The sequence below is a fragment of the Thunnus thynnus genome, chromosome 8 (genome assembly GCF_963924715.1).
Source record: "Thunnus thynnus chromosome 8, fThuThy2.1, whole genome shotgun sequence".
NCBI lineage: Eukaryota > Metazoa > Chordata > Actinopteri > Scombriformes > Scombridae > Thunnus > Thunnus thynnus.
This window is the reverse complement of record NC_089524.1, coordinates 26405927-26431006: the sequence shown is the minus strand read 5'-3', so window position 1 is coordinate 26431006 and position 25080 is coordinate 26405927. Positions and strand designations below refer to the sequence as shown.

General features: G+C 38.5%; 2 protein-coding genes across 11 annotated transcripts in view; both read right to left on the bottom strand.

The window, feature by feature from the left end:
* The window catches only part of clocka (clock circadian regulator a), a 31850-nt gene extending 14378 nt beyond the window's left edge, over window positions 1–17472 (bottom strand). For 4 of the 6 annotated variants that reach the window (XM_067597578.1, XM_067597582.1, XM_067597581.1 and 1 more), the window contains exons 1-4: window positions 17382–17472; window positions 10877–10959; window positions 1384–1611; window positions 1183–1274 (exon numbers count right to left, since the gene is read on the bottom strand). In XM_067597578.1, coding sequence (XP_067453679.1) covers window positions 1183–1202 — 20 coding nt within the window. In that variant the 5' untranslated portion in view covers window positions 1203–1274; window positions 1384–1611; window positions 10877–10959; window positions 17382–17472. Of the gene's footprint in view, window positions 1–1182; window positions 1275–1383; window positions 1612–10876; window positions 10960–16878; window positions 17026–17048; window positions 17271–17381 lie in introns of those variants that run through there. The other 2 variants (XM_067597580.1, XM_067597579.1) reach the window with 2 other exon arrangements.
* A 2293-nt stretch (window positions 17473–19765) lies between these two features.
* nmu (neuromedin U) lies at window positions 19766–24790 on the bottom strand. 5 transcript variants are annotated; one of them, XR_010929326.1, is made up of 10 exons: window positions 24462–24790; window positions 23247–23302; window positions 23114–23161; window positions 22923–22976; window positions 22792–22821; window positions 22550–22580; window positions 21307–21381; window positions 20436–20489; window positions 20304–20346; window positions 19766–20114 (listed from the first exon to the last, which is right to left on the bottom strand). XR_010929326.1 is itself a non-coding variant. In XM_067597573.1 (10 exons), exons 1-9 carry the CDS (start codon window positions 24607–24609, stop codon window positions 20311–20313), a joined length of 564 nt encoding a protein of 187 aa, XP_067453674.1. In that variant the 5' UTR covers window positions 24610–24789; the 3' UTR covers window positions 19774–20114; window positions 20304–20310. The 5 variants fall into 5 exon arrangements, 4 of the variants coding, with proteins under 4 accessions (XP_067453674.1, XP_067453675.1, XP_067453677.1 ...); XM_067597573.1 differs by having other exon boundaries at window positions 19774–20114; window positions 22538–22600; window positions 24462–24789; XM_067597574.1 differs by having other exon boundaries at window positions 19774–20114; window positions 22550–22600; window positions 24462–24788.
* Between the last annotated feature and the right edge of the window lie 290 nt (window positions 24791–25080).

Genomic DNA, 25080 nt, shown 5'->3' with positions numbered 1-25080 from the left:
ACACTACTTCACTTCCCAGAAAACTTAATCTGTTAGTCAAGTAATCAATTAGTCACCTGGGTGAAAATCAATCACTGATAATTGTGATAACCAACTGATTGAAATCTAGTATCTGGTAAAAACCAGAAATACCGCCTCGTTGTTATATGCCTCCACCAACCAGTCAAGTTGCAGACATCCATGTCTGTCCAGATTCATATAATACTTGTAATGAAGACTTTGAAGGGATTTAATAAAACGTATTAAGTGTATTTTCCTTGTATGTGTTCACATGTTTGGCCAATAAAGCTGATTCTAATACAACACAAAGTTGTAGCCACGACAGCGACAAAGCTTCAGATATGGATGCTGCTGCAAAGAAGCTACAAATTCTAAAACATGGATGCTTCACACACATCTTCAACCACGCAGCACAGAAGATATCTCACAGTTTCATGGTGGAGACCCAAGATTAGTGTCACCAGTTCAGTAACTGACTAAATGCAAAATATGGTCACAATCTCCCCTTCTGTTCCCGAGTTATGGTGTTGAATAGTGACCAGAAAAGTGTATGTGCAAAACATTATGATGCCACAGTGAAGTTGACCTTTGACCTTTTGGATATAAAATGTCATCACTTCATCCTATTAGACGTTTGTGTGAAACTTTGTCACAATTATCGTATGAATTCTGAGTTAAAATGTGTTTTGTGAGGTCACAATGACCTATGACCTTTGACCACCAAATCTGAATAGTTCATCCTTGAGTCCAAGTGGATGTTTGTGCCAGATGTAATGAAATTCTCTCCAGGCGTTCCTGAGATATCATGTTCACGAGAATGGGACGGACATGAGGCCACAGTGACCTTTGACCTTAGACCACCAAAATCTAATCAGTTCATCCTTGAGTCCAAGTGGACGCTTGTGCCAAATGTGAAGAAATTCCCTCAAGGTGTTCCTAAGAATATCGTGTTCACAAGAATAGGTCAGACGGACACCCTGAAAACATAACGCCTCCAGTCACGGCTATCGCCAGCACAGAGGCATAAAAATGCTGTTGACAGCATCTCAAATGAGATGATTTGATACCATTTTCTGTATCATTTTAAACTGAATACCTTGTGGTTTTTGGACTGTAGGTCAGACATCATTCATAAAAATCAATAATGAAAATAAGCCAGACGCAGCAAAATGTTTGACTCACCGGTCAATGCTCGAGGTCATTTTGTATCCTGTTCAGGGTCGCAGTGTTGGAGCGGGGTCTTTTAATCGTGAGGTAGACATTTGTGAATGAACCTTTGAGGGGAAAAAAAACACATAAAAATGATAAGTTGTGACAGCTTCATCGCCACGCAGTAATTCAAAACTACTGATAAACTCAAATCTAACCTCATCTGAATCTCACCTTACTGACAGTTCAGCCAGTCCTGTGAGAGGATGAGGAAAGTTCTGCTGGATGAAGGCAGGGTCTGGGTGGGCACACTGCGGAGGTGGTTGAGTTCTGTGAGTCTTGGAGGAGAGTCACTGAAGGTGTCCTCAATCAGAGGGTAGAAAGCTGCCAAAAGGTCTTCAATGAGCTGAGTTTTTCTTCTACTTCGAGTATGAGTGTGGCACATGGCAGCAACATCTGAGTCTACAAGAGGTTAGAGAATAACACACATGTGGTCATTGGAGAAGTCCAAACAGACGGAGATGCTTTAGGTATCTCAGTATGCAATGTTATCTATTTGCCCTCGTAGCAACATTAGCGAACATGACCGAATGTGATCTGACATTCTGAAATCCCATTCAAAACATGTACTGTGTGTTAAGTCAGAATGATTAATAGCCAGCACAGGCTGACACAACAGTGATACAACTTTGCACTGCAAGACTATGTCTTCCTAGATCAGTTTTTAGTGAGATTTAAGTCTCAAAAACATCCACTTAAGAACTGATTCAGCCTCATCAGATTTGTATCAGGCCAATCAGCAAGAGTTTACATGATAACTCAACTCAGCCTCTATTCCGACTCTCCAAACCACTTCAACAAAATTAAAACTAGACACCACAGATACACAATGAACATGAATCTGCAGCTGAATGGTCTATTTCTTGCCTCAAATTTATTCAACGACTGATTTCAGTTTGATTAAAACTTGATTAAAACTGACATTGTGTCAGAGCAGCTGCCATGTTTGAAAATCATTTATTTATTTATTTTGATTCAAGACCGTGATCACATGGTATAGACCACAAACAGAACAACATAATAATATCAAAACAATAGCACACTACATGGATAAAGTACAACAAATGTTACTTAAACAGTGGAAAGACATTCTTCAAAAAGGCACCTAATTTACAATTAAGTTTTGCAATATATGATTGTAATAACAAAATTAATTTAAACATAGAGGGGCGGTTTAAATAATACTTTGGCAGGTACCTTTCTCTATAATTCATTATGCTTACATTCTTAGAAACAAAGCTAATGAGAGTCCGGCAAGTGGACCATTCATCCAATCAGGTCTTTGAAGGGGAATTATGTAATCGAGTGGCATTTTAATTTAAAATATGCAGACATAAGAAACAGAAATATCATTTTTGTTTCTGTGATCTCTGTCAACAAACAAAATAATTAAGAATATAGTGGTCCCACATAATGTTTGAACCTTCTTTATAATGTTCATACACGCTCAACTTGTAAATTCTGACATTTCTGACATCTACTCAAAGCAGCATAAAATACAGCTGTTAGGTCAGACAACACCATTAGCATGTCCCTGTCAGCTCAGCATGTGAAAGGTAGAATGTAGCGAACAAAAGTGAGGTTAACTAAAGGACCAAAGATGTACTCATGTGATTAATTAACACCCTGCCACACACTGACAGGCCAGTCTAATATGGGAGTCAGCGTGGGACATTTTTAATGTCCTGCATGTTCTCCTATAACTCCAGATGGCCAGCTAACGCCTGCTGTACTGGGGCAGACCTTTGCCTTACCAGCCATGCGAAACTCAAAGTGATGCAGCAGTTAGTCTTTATTGCCGCATCTCAAGCTGGCAGATGTCAGATTTTATCTGTCTAATTATCCAACGTTAGCTAATGTCTGCACCAAAAAAAACAATGTGGGGAACTCTAACATGATGTGATTGCAGTGGAGCTTGAAGACAAACATGCCAGAGGCAGAAGACACTGGCTTGGGTTGGTAAAACATGAATATTTGGAAAATACTAATAGGTAACATCCATAAATCATCATAAAAAAACAGATACAAATTGGGTGTGCAACCAGGGTCAGACATTGCACAGTCAGACTATATGTGAATGTAGCCCAATACTGTGTGTTCTATTTAAACTACCGATGGTGCGCAAATGTTTTTAAAGGTAAATTATTGCCTGATGTTTGACACCTTGAATGCTGACGAAGCAGGTACATAAAAACGCCTATCCTGACTTACCGTAAATTGACCAGCAAAAACATCAACAATTCATATATTCAGCCACTCATTGCCCATGCATTCGTCCTATTGCCCAACTCTACTATTCTCCTCGCGCAGGTAGGCCTACAATAGATTGTCAAATTAAAATGAGAAGGCCCGCTGGGTCTCTAGCCTAAATATTTGACCCATTTATCTGATGAACCAATTACCGTCAGAACCTGTGTGGGAGTTTTTCTCGCCATAATGGACTTTTTGTGCTGGTGAGAAAATCCCTTTGAAGTTTCTTTTCCTGTATCATGGTAAACACTGACATTTCCATTCATACTATAAACATTTCTATATTTTGACTGAGAATTAGTTTTTGTTTTTCCTATTTGAGGGATTTATACAAAAGTCGCATTAGCTAATATGTACTCTGAGTTTTAAATGAGCTCTGTTATTATAAGCAACATTTGCCAACAGCATAAAACACAACTGCACTTACTGATATAACTGGCATCATCCCACATTCACATTTCAGTGTCTAAAATACCAAACAAGCCACCACATACTGTGAAAATGGAGCTCTGTTCCTGGATGTGATTTAATTATCTCTGCTTTGTTTAGTTTTGGAGTTTTTTTTTTTCAGATTTAATAGCACCTACTGTTCCAGATTTAGAAGCAATAAACATGTTTTCAACACACAGCATCACTGCCTACATAAAGATAATAAACTAATAGAATAAAATACATCACAACAGACTTTGATGACATGTTAATACATGTTTGAATTCATTATGAACAACTGACCAAGAATCACAGTGTATTTAGTGGCAACACACAGCACATGTGAGGGAAACCCCAGTCAGCACATGTGCTGTTGCTCTTACTGTAAAAAAAAAAAGAAATTTGTGTTGAGGCTTAAATCAACTTACTGTCATATTAATCAAAACAGGGAAAGGAAGTCATCACGGTGAGTATTTACACTATCATGTTAAGACAGGCAGGAAAAAATGGAGGGAAAAAAATGGAAGCGTGAGGAGGAGTGGGTTTTCTCACGGGCAATTGACTTCCAGCTATGCTGTGTTATTTTACTGCTCACTGCATGTGACTCTTTTGACACAAATAAGAGAATGAGTTCCTTATCTAAGATTACAGTTCTGTCAACACGAGGAAACTACACTTGGCAGCAGCACTATAAAGGCAGTGGAGAGGGGTGGTGAAGAGCTTTATCTACAGACCTAGTAGCTACTGAAAAACAGAGCATTTGCATTTCTCTACACAGCATCTTGAAAACAGTAAAGCTGTTGTCTTGTGGAAAACAGAACAAAATGGAAAAAAGGCCAAAAGAAACATTGGATGCTAGAAAATTCAATAAAGACATTAGTGATATGAGAACAAAAAAAAAAAAAAAAAGAGAAGGAAAAGGTTAGTCACTGACACTGGTGTATCAGCAGAGGCTGCAGCGCAGAGTGAGCGTTGTGTAACCGGAGAGCAGGGGTTGTATAACTGTGATGTCATCTGTGCTTCACTGACCTGCTGGCCCAATGACCTACTTTCCTCCTCCTCCGATCTAACTTAATCACAGCTCCACAGGCTACACCTTCCTGTTCTTACCAATAACACTACACTCCCTGTCAACATAAATCCCGTAAAAGCCAACCATTTTACAGAAAAAGACCCTCACAAAAGGTGCGAACACATTATCTCACTTAATCACACGATGTACAAAGGCACCCTGGTGTCTCTTAAGCTAAAGCAGGCGGAGACGTAAAGGAAAAAAGCAACGCAGGCGTGTAAAGGTGCTGAATTTTGACAGACAATTATCAGTTTTTGATAATGTCAACCATGTAGAAAAGGGGATATATTCAAATTAACAAGCCTCACACATGCACGAGTGTTTTTTCACCCTGAAACACATCAAGTCACAGGATGAAAACACTCTCTTATCATCATTTTGCTATTGCTCACACAGCATTGTTGAATGTTACTGAGTGTGTGTGTGTGTATGTGTGGGTGTGTGCCAGCATACTCAGATGTAGGGCAGCAGAGCTCTGAGGATATGAGTCACTCTGAAGTGGATCTGTGGCGCCGCTCGTCACGCACCCCACCACACCCCACGCTGAGATGCCAGCGCAGCAACAGTGCCAATGGGCAACACCATAGCAACCGGCCTCACCGTGCAGTGTAAAAATAGCCTGGCTGAATTCCTCCACAGCTGATACTCCCTCCATCACACACGGAGAACTATGAGACTATAGAGAGCGACTCCCTTTGTCGTGTACTTAAGTCTTAACTTGTGCGGATGTAAAACACTGTGACGGGTCCACATGTGCGCCGCAGCGGTTACAGGTGTGTCATGTAAACATTACTGTGCTGTTCTTTCATGCAGTGGCTGTCATTCCACATTGTTAAGAAGGAACCAATCACAAGCGATCCCTCCCACCCTTATTCTATTATGACGGATTCTCTTCATCATGGAGAGTGCTTTTCTGATTCAATTTGAGGACAGACTATACCGAGCAAAAAAAAAAAAAGGATTAGGCAAAGAAGGAAAGAAAGAATGGAGTGAGCTCAGAAATTTAAATAATAGATGACATATTAAGTGCACCCAGTGAGTATCCAAGTGTAAACCAAAGACCAGTAAAGACCAGTAGTCAATGTCCACACAGCTTTAGTATTTTTATGCTCTACCAGACAGGATAACATACTGTAGCATACAGTATAAGCATACCAGTCTAATGAGGGCAGACACTACTCGATGCAGCCAGACTAAAACCAGCTCGTCTTACCATAGTTCTTTATCATTTAAATGCCAGGATGCATCTTTTTTTAATCCACTATGCCTCCAAAAAAAAAAGCTTTTCTACTACGTTGAGGACAAAAGAAGAGATTTGTGCCGTTTGTCTACTGGGTTCAAAACATTCATACAACTGACTAGTAATTCAAGAGCACATTTGTTTTTACACCAACATGTACTGTTACAGTAAGTGGTAGCGTCACTTGGTATGGAATGGTATCATTCTGTCTTTCAGTAATCAGTGATTCAGGCAAAATCATTTCCTGTTTCATTCTTGTGACTGGAAAAAAATACAAATACTGAGGTAACTTGGGCTGCGACTAACAATTATTTCATTTTCTGCTGTTTATTTTCTCCATTAATCATTTCGTCAATAAAACATGTGAGAAAGAAAAGAGGTGAAAAACACTCACCAGTTTCCTAGGGCACAAGATGACATCATCAAATGTATCATCTAATTTATGACCAAGAAACACAACGTAATCTCACATTTGAAAGCCTTGAACCAGCATGTATTTGGCATTTTTGCTTGAAGAATTACTTAAACGATTATTCATAAATTAAAATAGTTGCCGTTTTTTTTTTTTTTTTAATTTTCTGTCAATCGACTGATTGATTTAATCGACTAATTGTTGCAGCTCTAAACACCTGGACAGTTACTGTAGTTCCCAAACAAGGTTTATAATTTGTGAATGAAACAATCAGGTGGTGCACAGGCCTTACTGCTGCTTTTTCAAAACACCTAAGATTAAGAGAGTTGCTGATAGAGCTACAGAGGCCTGTATGATTTGCAGTGTTTTGCACTGCATCAAAAATATTGCTTAATGGAGCTCATCAAAATAGACACGAACTAGTTGAATAACTGATCGTTTTAGCACAATTGTCTTAATTCCGCAAATAACCTTTAAACTTCCACTATGATCGCTGGATTTCTCATTAAGGGTCATCTTCCTAGACCTTTAAACCCCAACCGCAGACAGTACTGTTTGGTAGTTCTTGTATCACATGATTAGGTAAACTCTGGTGTCATAGCAACCCTTGTGTTTTCTTCATCATCCACGTCACACCCTGACACCCGAGAGCGGGGGATTTGTGAACTCTCAAGGATCCCAGGTGTCACAACACAGACCACAGCTTTTACAGGATTTGAAGAAAGACTGACAAAAATCATACCAATAACTTAACAACCTACTGGTTCTGGTAGACAACAACAAATAAGACATGCAACTCGGTACTCACATTAGGAGCGAATAAGGAGGAGGGGGTGTTCATTCTGCGCTCAGTGCTGGGAATTATCTATGCAGTTTTTAATAGCCAGCAAGCGACAGACTCACTGCCAAGGAGGCGACACAAATCTACAAAAACACATCACCGGATAAATTACTCAGTCACACATCCTGTCTTAAACAGTATCAAGGCTTGTACATCTTTGTGGAATCCACGTATGATTCACTCATTTCAATAGAAGTTTCCTGATGACTGGCATAGACGATATGCATCTGAGGATGGTTTTAATAATGTCACGGTCATCTAGCCTTGAAAGAATAAAACCCACAACACAAGCTTGTCAACATTGCCCACCACCGAATCAAACCCTTAACGCTGGGCAGCCAGCTGTGTTTCCACTCGATGCACACACATCCACAGCCGCAGCAGCACAAAAGGAGTCTTTGTTTAGCATTTTCACTCCACAGCCCACAGACAGGAATGTTTGAGAGGCGAGCAGCAGTGGTTGGCAGGGGCCCCTCGACGGCTGCTGGCCTCTTGTCCCAGCGGAGCAGGAACTAAGCCAGGGGCCTTGTACTGATGCCAAGTGGGTCACTGGAGTTCAGAAGGATGACTGGCAGCACAAGAGAAGCGATCGAGAATGACCGTAGACCCGAGCCCTGGTAAGACCAGGGTCTATGATTAAATGTATGACTGATGTGACCACCAACATTTCATCTAGTAAATAATGCTGCTCACGCTAACTAGCCAAACACTAGATTAGAAGAGTCAACATTCGGTTTTCACTGGTGTAATGATATACAGCAGCAGTGCTCTGAGCAAGCTAAAGACTTTGCAGCGCTTTATATTATACTCCTAACCTACTTCACCCAGGACAAAATCACACTTTATTGACTGCAATTCATCTCAGATAAACAGAGCACTCTTCATATTCAGCCACTGCACAATCTTAAATCAAACATCATTCATCCCGCAGAGCTCAACTGATATGGGATCTTATAACCTCACAAGGCCCAGATGTGCACTGTAATAAACTTGCTTTACTTGCTTGGTGCTGAACAAGTAGTCAATTTTAATAATTGATTTTTCATAAAATCAAGAAAAAAAATGCAAAACATTCACGGATTCTGGATTCTCATGTGAGGTTTTGCTGATTGTCTTTTTTGTCTTTGCTTTTGTAAAATGAATGATCCATCATTGAAATTTGAACAAGTTTTTAACTGTTGATTGAAAAAACAAGTGCTTTAAAGATTATGAAATTGTGAGCAGCTGTTTTTCACGATCCTCTTTTCCAGACTAAATACATTGTTGTTGTGAGAAAAAAATGTTAGTTACAGTTGTAGTTGGTATCAATTTTAAACTATTTTCATTACGCTGCCTACTTGGAACCTTGTAAAAAGTTCAGAATATTTTATACGCAGCTCAAGTATCAACAAAAGTAGGAGTATTGCCAGTAAAGGCACACAGAAGATAACAACATTCTTACAACATTTTTCTGTAAAGCATGTCCACCTATCATAGAAAGATGAGAAATAAAGCTGGAAAAATCTTGACCTTCTGAGCCTTGAGACAATTTTTAAGCTGCAAATATAAAAATACTTTTTGGAGCTACTTTTATAAGAATGACTGGAAATTGGTTTGGCAGGAAACAATCTCTAAACCTTGTATTATATGCATCTCCTACTTAGCCAAGTCTTGTGTGAAAGATGCTGAATATCTTGCAGGGATTATGGCTCTAATTGTAATGATCCTGTCATGTTTGAACAAAATTTTCCACAACAGAGACAAATGTGTGTGAGCCATAAAGCCATTAGTTTAACAAGATAAAACCAGCAATGCGTCTGAAAGGGACTATAATGAAATAAATACAATTACACCTAGCAATGTGATTTGGCATCACAAAAAATGTTACGACCAGAAATACCGCCACACAGTTGTATGGCTCTGCCAACCAGTCAAGTTGCAGTTTACATCCATGTCCGTCCAGACTCATTTAATACTTGTAGTGAAGACTTTGGAGGAATTTAGTGTATTAAGTGCATTTTCTTTGTATATGTTCACATGCTTTGCCAATAAAGCTGATTCTGATAGAACATAAAGTTGCAGTCATGACAGTAGACGATGCTTCAGATATGAATGTTGCTGCAAAGAAACTACAAATTCTAAAACGTGGATGCTTCACACACATCTTCAACCCAGCAGCACAAAAGATCTAAACAATCACCCAAGATTAGTGTCACCAATTCAGTATCTGACCAAATGTGAAATATGGTCACAATCTCCCCTTCTGTTCCTGAGTTATGGCGTTGAATAATAGCCAGGAAAGTGAAGTTTACCTTTGACCTTTTGGATATAAAATGTCATCACATCATTTTATCCTATTAGACATTTGTTTGAAACTTTGTCATAATTAAGTAATGGATTCTTGAGTTATGGCCAAAAACATGTTTTGTGAGGTCAGAGACCTCGACCTTTGACCACCAAATTCTAATCAGTTCATCACTGAGTCCAAGTGGATGTTTGTGCCAAATTTGAAGAAATTTCCTAACAGTGTCCCTGAGACAGAGTTCACGAGCACGGGACGTACGGACACACAGATGGATGGATGGAGGGACAACCCAAAAACACAATGCCTCCGGCCATAGCTGTCGCCGGTGTGGAGACATAAATAGGTACACAAGATCCTTGATAAAGTTTTCTATTTTTGGCAGTCTTTCTTTTAAAGTTCAACATGAGTAACTCTCTACTAAAGCCAAAAACCTGTTGATGTACCCTTACAACATTAACAAACATTAAACAAACACACACACAGACTCCTCAACTCCCTCCTGTCTCTTTCCACTCTAAAATACACAATTTGGAATAAATTCCCCCAAAATATAAATAATTTGATGAAGTGTCACCCTGTGGGTAAATATACTCACAAAAGGGAGCTATTATTATTACAATGATATTCAAGACTGAGTTTAATCTATGGCTTAAACCTAGTTTAGGTAATCTGGTCAACTGTTAAGACTTATGATGTTCAGTTTAGGTTTAGATATTGTGCTGAAAGAGATATTTTAACAATAAATATTTACTGATCAAGACTAAACCTTCAGAGAACGTAACTATATGCAACTTGCACATACACACACAGTTTGAGCAGACACAGCAAAATGACATTACAGGCTAATCAGTATCAGCAGATACAACTAAAGGATACTAAACCATTTCTATAGCAGCATCATATCATGAGACAATTATGTGAAATCTGGTGACTCAGTCAACACCATTTAAATTCCATATTTATTATATTCAGAAGAAACAGCAACAGACAGCAAATAATCAATAATAGCTCCTGATGAATAAGGCTTCAAATGGCTTAATTAGCCAAGACTGTCTGTCTCCTTATCTAAATAAGGCTGAAACCATCCACAGCAGGCAGCTAGGAGCAAAATTCAGCAGACCCCGTCCAAGGTGTCTTACCTTTTGTCTTTGAGTGATGATTAATTAGCAAACTGCTTCACCTCATGACTGGAGACTCTGTAGGCAAACCTTGAATTCTTCACCTGTTGAAAAGAAAAGACAGAGGCTTAAATTTACAAAACGAGTGGCTTAGAGCTAAGAAACTCACATTACTGAATCAGAACTAAAACATCTGGGTCATCGTGTGAACCTCCCACAGCACTGCAGAAATAAGAGCAGCTCTGAACTCACACACACACACACACACACACACATTCACAAGTCCATTCACAAGCGAGCCCCTGGCCATCAGCTGGGAAGGAGGAGGGGGGGGGGGGGTCTTCTTCCAGGCAATGTAAACATGTGCATCTGTTCTTAGAAATCCATTCATATAAACCTGAGTTTACGTGAATGAGTTTGCATGTGAGTGTGTCGATAAGCAACCGGAACCGATATATTTTATGACCCCTCATAATCGAGGACTTTGTTATACTAGGGCATACAAACAGCGTCATGAAATGTTGTACTACGCTACTCATTGTAATAAAATGACCTAATGACGCTTTATTATTTCCTTGAAGGAGTTCTGTCATATACTTTCAACATACCATCTTTTTTTATTTACTGGGATCTTGAATATCAAAGAAGAGGAATTCTCACTTTGATTTCTCAAAAGCAAGTACTTCACTAAGTGGATCAGATACCAGTCTCAGTATTTATTACTCAGTCATGCTCTAGTCAGTAGCATGAAATGCCGCCATTGAATGAATGTAGAGCTGCAACCATCTAACTATTATTTTATTATTTCATGATCAGTTCATCTATTATTTTTTCAATTAAATTATTACATGTTCTGTCTATAAAAGAAGTAAGAAAATCGTTTCCCAGAACTCGAGATGACGTCCTCAAAAAACTAAATAGTCGAACAATCCATAACCTGAAATTATCCCATTTGCAATTATATAAAACAAAGAAATAAAGGCAAAGTCGCAGATATGAAAAGCTAAAACCGGACTAATGACTCATGTACTAGTGATGATGATGATGAGTCGTCCTGTCTCATATATTCCAAAACCAAAAACTTTCTGTTCTATGTATTTTGAAAGTTTGCTTTGTCATTATCTCCAGTAGCTTTAGCTTTACCATCTGATAGCTGATCTCATCTGCTCAGTGAAATCTCTGCAGCATGTTCTTCTACACCAGGCAATAGTTTCTGATTTCTGATTGCACCAAAGTCATTATTAACGATGACACTGCTGCTACAGATAACACTGATGCACCAACAACCCCCATCGGTTTTTAGGGAAAACCCAACAGACTTGACCCATTTTTTTCTTAATCGTAGTAAAATCAGATAGCGTCATTCTAAGACAGTTTTGATTGCCCCTGATCTGCATGTAGGTCAACTTTTTTCCGTTTTTACAAGAAACAACTGCTCTCTGAAAAAAATGTTACATTTGCTGTCTCCTGTATCGTATATTTCAAAGCGAGACTTACTCATATCTTGCTACCATTTTCACTAGTTGTGGGATAAAGTGAAAACAATGCACATAATTCCTACTACAGGATGTGATATAGACTGGAGGGCTGGTTCCCTCTGTGTGTTACATACTAAAGCTGCGATGATTAGTCGATAAATGGATTAGTTGCCAAGTATTAAATTAATCACCAGCTATTTTGGTAATCGATTTGTTGATGTTTGTAGTTATTTTTTAAGAAAAAAAAATGTCCAGATTCTCTGATTCCAGCTTCTCGAATGTGAATATTTTCTTCTATGACAGTAAACTGAAAATCTTTGGGTCATGGACTGCTGGTCAGGACAAAACAAGACACTTGAGGATGTTTCACCATTTTCTGACATTTTATAGACCAAACAACACATTGATTGATTGAGAAAAATAATCCCACAGATTAATAGATGATGAAAACAATAGTTAGTTGCAGCGCTATTACATACAGACGTCTACACAGAGGTTGCTATGTCTGGTTTTGAGTCAAATTGTGATCATTCAATCATATTCACTGACTTTTAATAACTATGCAACTAATTTCTGGCTGTACAAACCTGTTCAAGTCTCTTAAATGTCACAGTTTTTCAGTTATAGACAAGTATCCACAATATTTAATGTTAGAGATTGCCAGCCATCAGATCAATAACCCAACAGTGCACTCCTCCTTAGCCTCATCAGCTAGCATCACTGTACAATCCCTGCACATACTGAGACAAAACTCCACAGAGACGTGTAGTTTGTCATGTAATGAAACATTATTTTTGGTGATAAAGTGTTAGGCCATGCAAAGGAATAACTACTGACAAAGTCTGTGAATCTGATTCATGTCTTCAGAAGGAAGAAGCCTCTCCGCTCTCAGAGAAAGGTCAGTCTGACAGAAACAATCCTGTGTGGCTTAAAGATTTCTCTGCAGCTACTGTTGCTGTCAGTGGTCATCCTCTTCTCAGAGCACGAGGAAGCCAAACAGTAGAGAGAGGAGTTTAATATTTCTCTCATTTAAATGTCTGGTTTCTGTTCATACTACATTAACTACATGTTAATAATTAAAAGCAGTACATGTTATGCTAATTAATTGGTTTGGAAATTACCATTTTACATCTCATTGCTACAGATTTTTTTTTTGCATCAAACATTCAGTAGCAAGATTATTTTCTTTATGATTATCAACAGATCCCATTAAAAGACTAATACCAACAATTAATTTATCCAACTAAAAAATATTGCCTGTGTAAAACCTGATATAGATTATAACATAGAACTGTTCAGTTGTGTCCAAGAAACACATTCAAACCACATAAAAACAGCCATACTGATACACTGAGTGCCATATTGCTTCATTACAATGATCACTGCCAGTGCAGCTGCTGGTACCAGTTGGTCTGGTTGTTTATCACGTCAAAGACCATTTTGACAGATGATATTAAACTTCATTAGATCATTTTTAACTCTGCGACGGGTATTAAAGCCAAACAGGAAAATATAACAGAGTCATCTAATAAAGCTAGCTATATGAGTCTATCCAACTTTTACAACAAGAAACATTCATTCCAACAAACAGCATTAATTATTGAGTGTGAAGCAAACTGCAGACCAAATATTGGTGGCATCAAATTATCTGCTGCAGGGCCATGAGTTTGAAACGTCAGCCATAACAAGGCTCTGCTGGTGAGGTCTGCATATTAAATGGCTGAGATGACAAAGTCACATGCCAGCTCCTAAATCTGCAAGCAATAACATTAAGAGGAAGAAAAAGCTAAATGTAGTAAATCTGATATTCTACACAAAACCATATCAAATGCTAAATTACTGGGAAAATGAACTAAAACTCTTCTTACCTTGTGCACTTAAGCTTATGTTTCATGTTGCAAGATGAAGACGAAAGTATAGTAAAGTCAGCTAAAGTTGAGATAGTGTCAAATCATCAAACCCTGCAGTCAATAAAAACCTCCGGTGTATGATCTAAAGGTCAAGTCTCCTATACTGAACTAGATTTAAAAACCCTTCTACTATACCGTTGCCTTTTAAAGTGAATAACTCACATGACGTCAAATTCAGGGTCACCTCTGGCAAAGCGAGAGTCAAAATAAAGAGTCGAGTCTCTGACCGTATGATAGCAAACACATGGTCGACCCTGACTAATGAAATTAGTTCTATATGTTAGAAAAAAACATTTCAAGGATTGTGACCAAGGAAAACTTCTTGCTTGTTAATCTGTTCAACTGTTGGTGCTGGTACTTGAACTGTGTGCTACTTTGGTTGCTGCAGGATGTGACATTTCTCACTGATGTCAGGAGGAAGATTACCCTGAGGTACCAACGTTATAGAAGTTATACTTGAGACACTGTGAATGTACAGTTCGCATGAAGCAACCGTACTAAGCCCAGGGCCTTGGCGATTACACAGTCACTGAGTCAGCTGTGTAGTCCTCTAAAACTACAGAAGAAAACAGGCAATCTGCAATACAGCAGGGCTACAACTAACATTTATGTTCATTATTGATTAATCTGCTGATCCGCCAGCCTATGAAAGGTCATAAGACAGTAAAAAATGGTCATTTCCCAGAGTCCAAGGTGACATCTTTAAATGTCTTGTTTTGTCTTATCAAACGTTTAAAACCCAAATATATTCAGTTTACAATTATATAAAAAAGCGAAAAGGAGAAAATCCTCACAAGCTGAAACCACAGGATGTTTGGCGTTTTTGCTTGAGAAATGATTCATTGATTATCAAAACAGTTGCAGATTAATTCTCAGATGGAGATGAAGTATCGTGACTTGTTATCAGTCCACTGACTGATTCAAGCTGCCTGCATTAGTCCAAAGCCGGAGAATCGTCACATCTGACACAACACAGCCTCCTCTGTATCACAAAAGCCTGATATGACAGGCGTATGATAATTACATTATTAGGCGTAGCAAATAATAATGTAATCTGTGCGTGAGAATTTGACAGTGTTGTTAGCCGCACCTCCTCGTCTGTTCAAAGAAAACAATCTTGTCGGTGCTCTGCTGCCCAGTGTGCCACAACTACATAATATATAATACACAACTGAAATGTATCTGCAATTAATGTGGGCTAATAAACTTGGAGAAACTTGTAAAACTTGATAAACGTGTTGTGATATGTAAAATATGCCAGGCGACGACGAGACACAAAGCAGAGACAGCAGTGGACTCTCAGAGGAAGACAGAGAGCGAGCGTCCCTGTTTACTCTCTTCACCTGCAGCCAGCCAGAGCGCATGCAACCAAAGAGGTGTCAGAGTATTTTTCCACGCTCCACTAACAGCTCTAACAACTCTGCGTAGCCAAAATTGATTACTGAATCTGTATTGTATGTAAACACAGCTGCAAGGTATTACCTATTAACAATGGCCTCTCTGAGAGTATCACCCTCTGATTTGATTGTTTTTCGTGTTTACAATCAACTAGGAGGAGGTAATGGACAAACAAAATCATGAAACTGTAAAAGAATTTCTTATAGACATGTTTAGGTAAGGAAATATCATACTGGATATGTTGGAAGTTGCACATCTCATCAGACTGCAGTCTAAGGGGAATTAAAACACCCAACTACCGTTTTCAGCTGGCATTGTCAGTGATTTAAAAAAATCATTTCGAAAGCGGATTAGTAACGGGTTTGTAGTCTTTTAGAGTATAAAACTGTGTTACAATAGTCAAAACAATTACAGGAACATATGATTAGATCCTAATCACTGATGTACTGTTCAGCTCAGTTATCAAATGTCACTCAAAACGAGAGCGATCATCAGAATGTGGAATCATTTTAATGCTCTTTTAAAAATAAGGCTACATAAAGATTCATTTTTGCAACCAGCGGCAAGCTACAGTAGAAAGTAAATGGAACTGTTTGCATGACTAAACTTCATCTTATCATCGCATTAAGCGCTGTATCTCATTACACTGTTGTTGCATTAAGTCTGAATAAAATCCCAAGGAATCAAAAGACTTAGTGAGGCGACAGTGAAATGTGTATCAAACTGCCGTCTGAAGGTAAGATACTCTTCCTTTGTGGGGTTTTTTTTTTTTTTTTAGAGAAAGACAAAGTACCTAAGATCTGAGGTGTCACAACATGAACCTTGACATATATGTAGCAGGTGAGAAAATAAGACATATTTGATCCCCAAAGCAGAGTACAACATTACCATTACATAGTCATATGTGTCATATTCACATGTAGCCCATAGGATCCTGATCCAAATGCACCTTTCAGACAAGCTGTACAGTGTTGTTGAAACAGTTCTGGATGACAGGTGGGACATCACATGAGACCATGAAGTGACTCTGTGATCGATTTCATATTTGTTGAATGAGGAGCAGCGGAACAAGACTGGAAATCTGGAGTGAAACGCAGCTGCCACAGATCTACTAATTAACACCGGGGTGGAAAAAAACAAAACAAAACAAAACAGACATAACCTTAATAAAGAAGCAGGAAATGTGGCAAGTGACATGTCAGTGAGATGTTTACGGTTGTCAAGTATGTAAAGTCACCTGAACTGAAGTCAGTCTTGAAGGTACAGCTCGTCTGTCAGCCTGTCTCCGTGCTGCCGGTGATGCCGGCCGGCAAACCGGGCAGTGATTGCTAACGCCACCTAGCTTGCGTGCTAACGTCAATTACAGCAACAAAACAACAGCTTTTTTTTATAGTTTGACACACTTACTGCGACATATGACACACACTCTCAAGGCACCTTTATCCGTGAACAATTAAATATCCGTTATTTTTCCAGGTGGCGAGCGACTTTATAATGTAATACGAGCACTGAAGTCGTCTGCAACAATGTACTGTATGTATGTCAACCTACTTTTAGCCGGAGCTAGCTAGCTAACGTGCAGCATTAGATAATAATGTGGGTCACCGGGCCTTTGGCCAGTCTCTGTCACCAAACAAGCCGAAGCAAAACTGTTCCGTTTGCAGCTTTACGCGTGTCAATAGTCAAACAAACAGACTGTAAAAACACACAAACGCGGAGCGGTAGAGATGTCACACTTACCCCGAGCAGACTGCCCTTTCATCGGGATATCCCTGCACCCGGTGGCGCTGCTGACGGTGGACTGCGCAGGGCTGAGGCAGGCTGACTGGAGCCGGACCGGAGCTGGAGCCAAAAGGCCCCACACTACTCCAGATAACGCACACGCCTGCTTACAGAGAACTGATCAACACCCAGGTTTAGTTAGATTAGCTGGATTGGACACCCACTCTCCACAGGTATCCGTGTGTGCTGACTAGTTGTTTTTTGTTGTTTATTTTGTTGTTAAAGTAGCTAAAATGTATCATATTAAAAATGAATCTTAAACCTAATTTAAAGCTAGTCCATTACTTCTTTTTCAAAACCTTATTTTAGTTAGTTTTGATCACAAAAACATCACCTGAGTAAGATTTTTTATCAATTTTCTAACACATGTATATTGTGAATACCACACTTCGTTTCAGGAAAAACAACACGAGCAAGACCAACTTTTAGCAAAGACTATAGACGCACCAATCAATGTAAATTGTTCTTTTAAACAGAGAAATACGGTATAATTTAATCTGATTGATTTTAGTGAATCCCCATCTTCGGCGTGGTGCTGATCACCATGGCAACAGCCTAAATAGCAAAAGCTGCAGCACCATTTTGGAGCCACAGCGGAGGAGTGAATGAGCTAGTGGCGCTGTTTCGACCTTTAGACGGGGACAGAGATTAAAAGGATGAATTTGCATAGCCAGTGTATGAATAGGTATAATGTACCTTCCTTTTTTGCCATTGTTAGCTGTTAGATAGCACATCTTCCACAATTAGCCCATTTATTTTTCCCATAGTGAAGAGGCAGGGACAGAGTATGACACATTGTATCATCTAAACTCCTTTGCATACCCACCGCTGTATTCACTCATCATGTAAAATGATTTGCATGCATCCAGTGTATGAATGTCCACTTCAACATGCTGATTTTGTGTCATGCATTGGAGTGGTAGCAAGTCCACAAAAAAAATTATAGAGGGGAAAAAAGAGAGAATTACACAATGTCCCACATATTTCTTTTGGGTATAGTGATGAAAACTGTCTTAAACTTTTAGGCTTGAGAGTGATTATTATATGATTTAATACCCACGTTTACTTGGAAGGATGCCAAATGGGCAAATTTATAATAGTATATTTACTATTCTATCCCTACAGATGTGACACAGTATTCTTCCATCAACAATCGTACTTTTGTTCCCAGGTGATATGAGCTACATTGAGTGCTCACGGGACACAGTTTGAAAGACAGCTTTACAGTATTGGCTGGAGTCCAACATAAGATGTTGCAGCAGGGTTTTAAAACATTACTGTGAAAAACACATATTTATTGTTGTTTGTGGTGAAATCATCATTGGCTGGAAATGCAAGGGCTCCATCTTGATGAGGACATGGAGAACACAGCCAAAAACATTGTGTCTATGAAATGTTCACATTCAAAGGAGTGTGTTCTTTACTGTGGTGCAGTTTAATCTTTAAATGAACTACTGTCATTGTCTACTAATACTGAGAGTATCATAGAATACTAAAAACCTTTCATAGAATACCTTTCTGTATCTGTTTTGAATTGTGTTTACATCTCTCGTCTTTGAAGGCAAAATGCATAAGTCAGAGTTTAATTAAGGTGTCATGAGGTCAGACTTATGAATATAAAATGCATATATAGGATGACTTATTTGCATCTTCCTTCAGTTATACAATATTCAGCTACATATCAGTGATTATTTATGTGGTAGGAAGAGATCTCAATTCAATTGGTTGATAATGGCGACATCTACTGTCAATAACAGTAGTACCACATTCAGGTTTTCAGGTCTGTTAAATAACTTCTGACCAAAAAAAAGCATTTCTGCAAATAATTTTATTGCAAGAAGAAAACAAATAAGAAAATTCTGAAAAAAAAACTAGCTTATGATTATTCCAGAGCAACTTCTTTCATTAAAAAGATGTCAGTGCTCTGTTTTATTAATTTGATTGCTTGTTGGAGTGGTGGTCTCAGTGGGAACTGCAGTTTACTCATGAGTCCAACATCATTATCTCTCATGTGAAACTAATCAAAACATTCATGCTGTTCTTTCATGAGTCTATGACTTTCTCTGCTGCCAGGTTTCCAGTATGTTTTTCCAGTGTGTTATGGATTCCTCATTTCATTCAAAATGGTGGCAGGACATAAAACATTCTTTCTTTGTCTAATTTAAACCATTAAAATGAATTATGATAACAGATGCAGCACTTACTTTATCATAGTTCAGATTAATTAGATTAAAAAAAGCACTTAGGACATATTCCAAGTGTTTATATTTAACAATATATATAAGAATTTCCTCTAAACACAACATTTTATGTCAAATAAATGATTTTATTGTTTAAATATAAGGTTTTTAAGACTGTGTGTATGCATTCATTCATGTACATACAGTACTTTTTTAATGCTTTTTCCAAATATAATGAAAGATTGATATTCATAAGACACATTGCGTATAGAATCAAACGTACACGGCCACACCTAATCACATTATAGCAGTTTTAATGCAAATGACACACATATAACACAAAATAAAATTTGGACAAATGAACAGTATTTTAATTATATTCTTTGTGTACATTCAAACATCACTATACAGCAGTGGCAGAGGACTGTGGTTGACGTCTGGATCACTCAGTCGTAGTGCAGCGGCTCGGGGGTCTGTGTCGTCTCTGTACACTAAGCTTCAGAGGTGGAGACTAGCACACATTGATATACATGATTAGATGATGACTACAAGAACACACACACATGTACATGCCTGACACTGTAACTCCATATTAATGAGAGGGTTTGCAATTAAGCTTGTAAATGTCAATGTCTGATAAGACTGCAAACACGGATGTTGAGGTGGCAGGAAACAGACAAAACAATATCTGGAGTATTACCTTTAATTTACTCATATTCTAAGGATCTTCTTCCATTTCGTGGCTGCAAGTGCAAACAAGGTGTTATTGAATTATCATCATATTATCTAGGATATTTTTCTCTTTTATTTCTTGACATAAACATGTTCATACTCGATAGAGGAAGTAACCTCTGCTCTGGATTCCCCCAGGTCCCTGGAGTTCAGCCTGTACAGACACAACAACCACAGCAAACACTGTCTCTGTTATTATTTCCCATTTTCTCAGTGTTCAAATATATTGATGAGACATTTATTATTCAGTTTAAAGCAGAGGTTGCCTGGTGGTCTTCATTGTTTCACCTTTTCTTCCATGACTCACCGGCAACGTCAGCAGCACACACTCAAACAGTCACATCTGGATTTTCCAAAACAAACACTTTCCAACGCTTCTCGCTCACAATTCCTCTGTGTCCACTTTGTGAATGTCAGCACTTGACAGCATTGAGGGATAAGTTCACCTATCAGCTGCGCTAATTTTAGACCATAATTACTCTCAGCTTGCGAAAGAACAGCTAATGTAGACTGAGCTCGTACAGGGAGTGAGGGTAGTTGCCTGATATGAAACAGCATTACTGACATGTAAGCTCAGGAAGGGGAAAACATACATTGAAATCAACTACAGAATGTAGCGCACATGCTTCAGTGTTTGCCACAAAAATGCACTTTTTCCACTGCGCCAGCTGCAATTAGAACATTTTCTTTTCATCAGCTCTTTTCTATATTTTCAACCAAGGTTTCTACCGCAGTTGAGAGATCAGAATACATTCTGTAAGCATTAACTATGTATGTTTATCATCAGAAAATAAAAGAAGTCACACAAAATGGCATTTCATGTCAGTTTGCACCACTGATTGCATACAGTTTGTATTCGGAAAAACAAAGCATCTTGGTTTTCAGTATCTTTGTTTTACCAATCAGTCCTCAAAAAAAAAAAAGAAAAAGAAAAAGAGATTGAAAGGAGAACTGATGTGGGTGGTACATACGCGCATTGAGAGTCCTCTCTCTCTTCTGGTATGGAGTTGAGAAGCTAGATGCAGGAGGGGGTGCGACAGAGGGGTCTGACCAACACACACACACAAAGACACAGGTAGAGCCAGACAAACAAACATGAATAACAGCTCCAGCGAGAGAGAACATTAGAGAATATGAAGTGTACAGTGGCAAAGAGAGAAACATCACTTCTCTCCCTTTAACACACAACAGCATGCGAAACAGAAATGCAAACATAATACAAATGCTTCCTCAGTGCAGCGATTTATTCATTGCAGCCTTAGTGTCAGTATTTTGACAAACACCTGGCATTTTGCATTATTCACATACCAGTGATGGAGGACTGGAAAACAAAGTGGCTTCATATTTCATGTAAGAAATATGTTTTGTTCTTACACATACAACGTATAACATGTTGCAAGTGAATGTGTATCCTGGGGCGCTTTGTATGGTATGCAGGTTTCAGTGAGTATAAATGCACATGGAGGAAAATAAACAGAATACATGTAAATGGTCATAACTGATTTAATCACAAGTGCAGAGAGCTTCATCAGATGCATAAAAATGTCCAAATTGGACCATATTTAATTATGAAAATGTACTTTATATTTCAAAATATAGTAGACCTTTTTTGCAATCACTGATTGCAACTAATTCCCTGTTTTATATTCAGCAATATTAAGCACCAAGTCCTCCAAATAAAACGACCACACAAGTCGTTTGACCATGCACTCCAGAACAACCACTGGCAGTGTGAAGGACAGACAGAGGAGGCATACATAATCCAAGTTCTCATGCAACCAAGAAATAAAGCTGGCTGTGAAGCCATGCTGTCACCTCCCTGCACAAAATGTTGAGAATAAGCATCTGATATGCAAAGCACGCAACATGTTAGAGGAGCACTTGAAGAAGATTTCATTTGATTTTTTTTCATTTTGTTTGTGTCTGTGTCTGTATTTGTCTGCATGCATTAGTGTTGACTTGTTATGGTAAATGTGTACCTGCATGCATTTTGGTTTGGGGAATGAAGTTGTGGATACTTTACACAACTGGTTTTGTTATGTGACATAATAGCTCCAACAGAGGGCTGTATTCAGTCGTCTGTTGCACTGCACACATTGAAAAGTACCACACTTGTGCAAAAAGTGCAAGTTAAAAATAGTTATCAAACGATGTGAGGTGCTTTCTTAGGTCAAGCAACAAACTGTAGCAGTGTACATTTACCTTATAACTTACCGTCCCCTCTGACAAGGCAGAACTTTGTGGTCTAGAGTAATGAAATAAAAACTGTGCATACAGTGTATGACATGAACCAAAAAAACAAAAAAAAAACCAACCACTCACATACAAACACATAATACATACAAGCCAACACAAATTTGTCATTAGGTTAAATCCTTTGTTATGTCTCTATAGGTCTAGTCTATTGTTGTCGTTGTTTTTTAACTAATTCATATAATAAAGAAACTTGTACTTACCCTTTTACTATTTTCTTGCACTGTCATCTCCTGAGAAAACAACAAAATGTTGTTGGTTTTTTGCAATTAGTAACATATTCTGCTATTAAACTTTACTTCTGGGTTTGAAGAGAGTGCAAAGTATAAGGTACCTTTAACTTCTGAACCAGCATCAAGACACAGAGTTCTCCTAAGACATCAGATGCCTGGAAAAGAAATTAGAGAGAAAAGTGTCTGTTTAAACTAATAAATTAAACTTGTAACATGTATTTAAAGAAACAAAGAGCAGCACGCTTTACTCAGACTCTTCTCAATTCTTGTTTTAGTATGACACAGCACTCACCAAAAACTTCAGGTCTGCAGGGAGGTAGGATGAGCACATAGCGTCTATCTGTGGAGCAGCACAGAGGATGATGGACAGTTACACAGACAGGAGCGATGAAGTCGAAAGGAGAGAATAAAACTGCGCTGCGTACCTGGCTGAGTAGCTGCCTCTGATCTGTTGTGGCTTGCTGAAGTTCTGCTGGAGCACCTTTGGTTTCATACAGCACAGAAATACACAGTTAATACTCAAGCGGAAACTTGAGATAGATGCTTCTATTTTAATAACATCCTGACGAAAAGTACACTTATATTGACAGAACAATAAAAATGCAATTATGATATTGGAGAAGCTACAAGTCAGTAATGCCTCTGTGTTGTGATGATGAATAGCATCTCCTGTATGACTGTTTTCTGGATGCTCTCCTTCAGCATGATTGCAGTAAATGTCCATTAGCAAGGATAAAAGCTTTACTGTGGAACATAGATTTGTTGTGCATCATGTTGATGTGTGATTACTGCCGGGCAGATATCTGGTTTTGAAAATATTCTTGAATCAAAACTACAATGAATCTAAACCATCAAAACTAGATTTTCATAAACTTTTCCACGTTTCATTATCTGTGTACTCATCATCTACAAGTAAACGATTCAACAGCATGCTGCGTCACTGTGCCAACACTGATGTTGAATCCCCACAGCCTATGCAAAGATCACTTTGACATCATGAGAATACTGCACGAGTGCCTGTCAATCGCACATCTCAATCATTTCTGACTTTATGTCAGTTGACACCTAAAGTCAGAGGTTGCAAGACCGGAATGGAATTTATGGCTGCAGGTTTCTGCCAAACTGTCTCTGCTAATTAAACATCACATCAGTTACTTAACATGTCATGAATTGATGGATGGATGGATGGATGGATGGATATGGTTTATCAAAATTCTTCACTAATAGTCAAATAAATATAATATTTCTATTTGTTCATTCATACACAGTCAAATGCCACTTATTTGCTATTGAAATTGTGATATGAGTGAAAATATTATTTGGGATATTGTATTTATTTCTTTTTTAAAAAGTAAACACTAATCTTCTAAACAATCTTCATTAAAATTCTTCCAGCTTTTCCATCTTAAATTAGGTAGATAGATAGATAGATAGATAGATAGATAGATAGATAGATAGATAGATAGATAGATTGCACAGAGAGGGAAAAACTGAAAGAAAAAAATGAATAAAGTTTTATATCCCTCTGATGTTAAAAGGTCATATCAGCAGTCACAAGTGCAAGATTTGCAATAATTTACTGGCTAAAAAAAAGCTAGGAATGCAATAAATAAGATCAAATAAAATGGTGCCAAACTTACTTTTGCAGACTGGGATGGTTAGGATGAGAAGGGCTGCGAGAGTGATGCTGGCCGTGCTGAGTGGACTCATGGCGCTGCTGCTGAGGCTGGACAGGCTGCTGGAGGCTCCGCGCTGCGCAGGCTGGCTTTGGCACTGGATGGACCTCATCTCCCTCTCGTTGGCCTTTCTTTCTTTCTTTTTGGTTCTGTTCGCTTGACTTCTTGCTCTTCTGACAGTTTCCGTCTCACGTCAGAGAAATATGAAGGCTGGTGTCACACACCCTCCTCGCGCGCTGACACTTGACTGCGTCATTAGCAGCTCCGCGCGTAAAAAAAGGAAAGAAAGAAAGAAATGAAAGGGAAAAAAAAGAAAAGAGAGAAAAGTTATGAGAATTGATCAACAGGTTGGCTGAACGTGATACTTCGAGGAGAGCAGTGATGAAATGATAAAATATTTAAGACGAGGGTGAGTAAAGATTAAAGATTGAAGTCCAGCTGTTGACCATCAGAAAATTAAAAATTCTTTTCCACCCTGTTTTCATGTTTTAGTGGAGCACAAAGTATAATTCAATCCAGCACATGTTGCTTTTGTGTTGTTGTTGTTCAGTCTGTGTCTGAGATATTTGATTCATGTCTATTA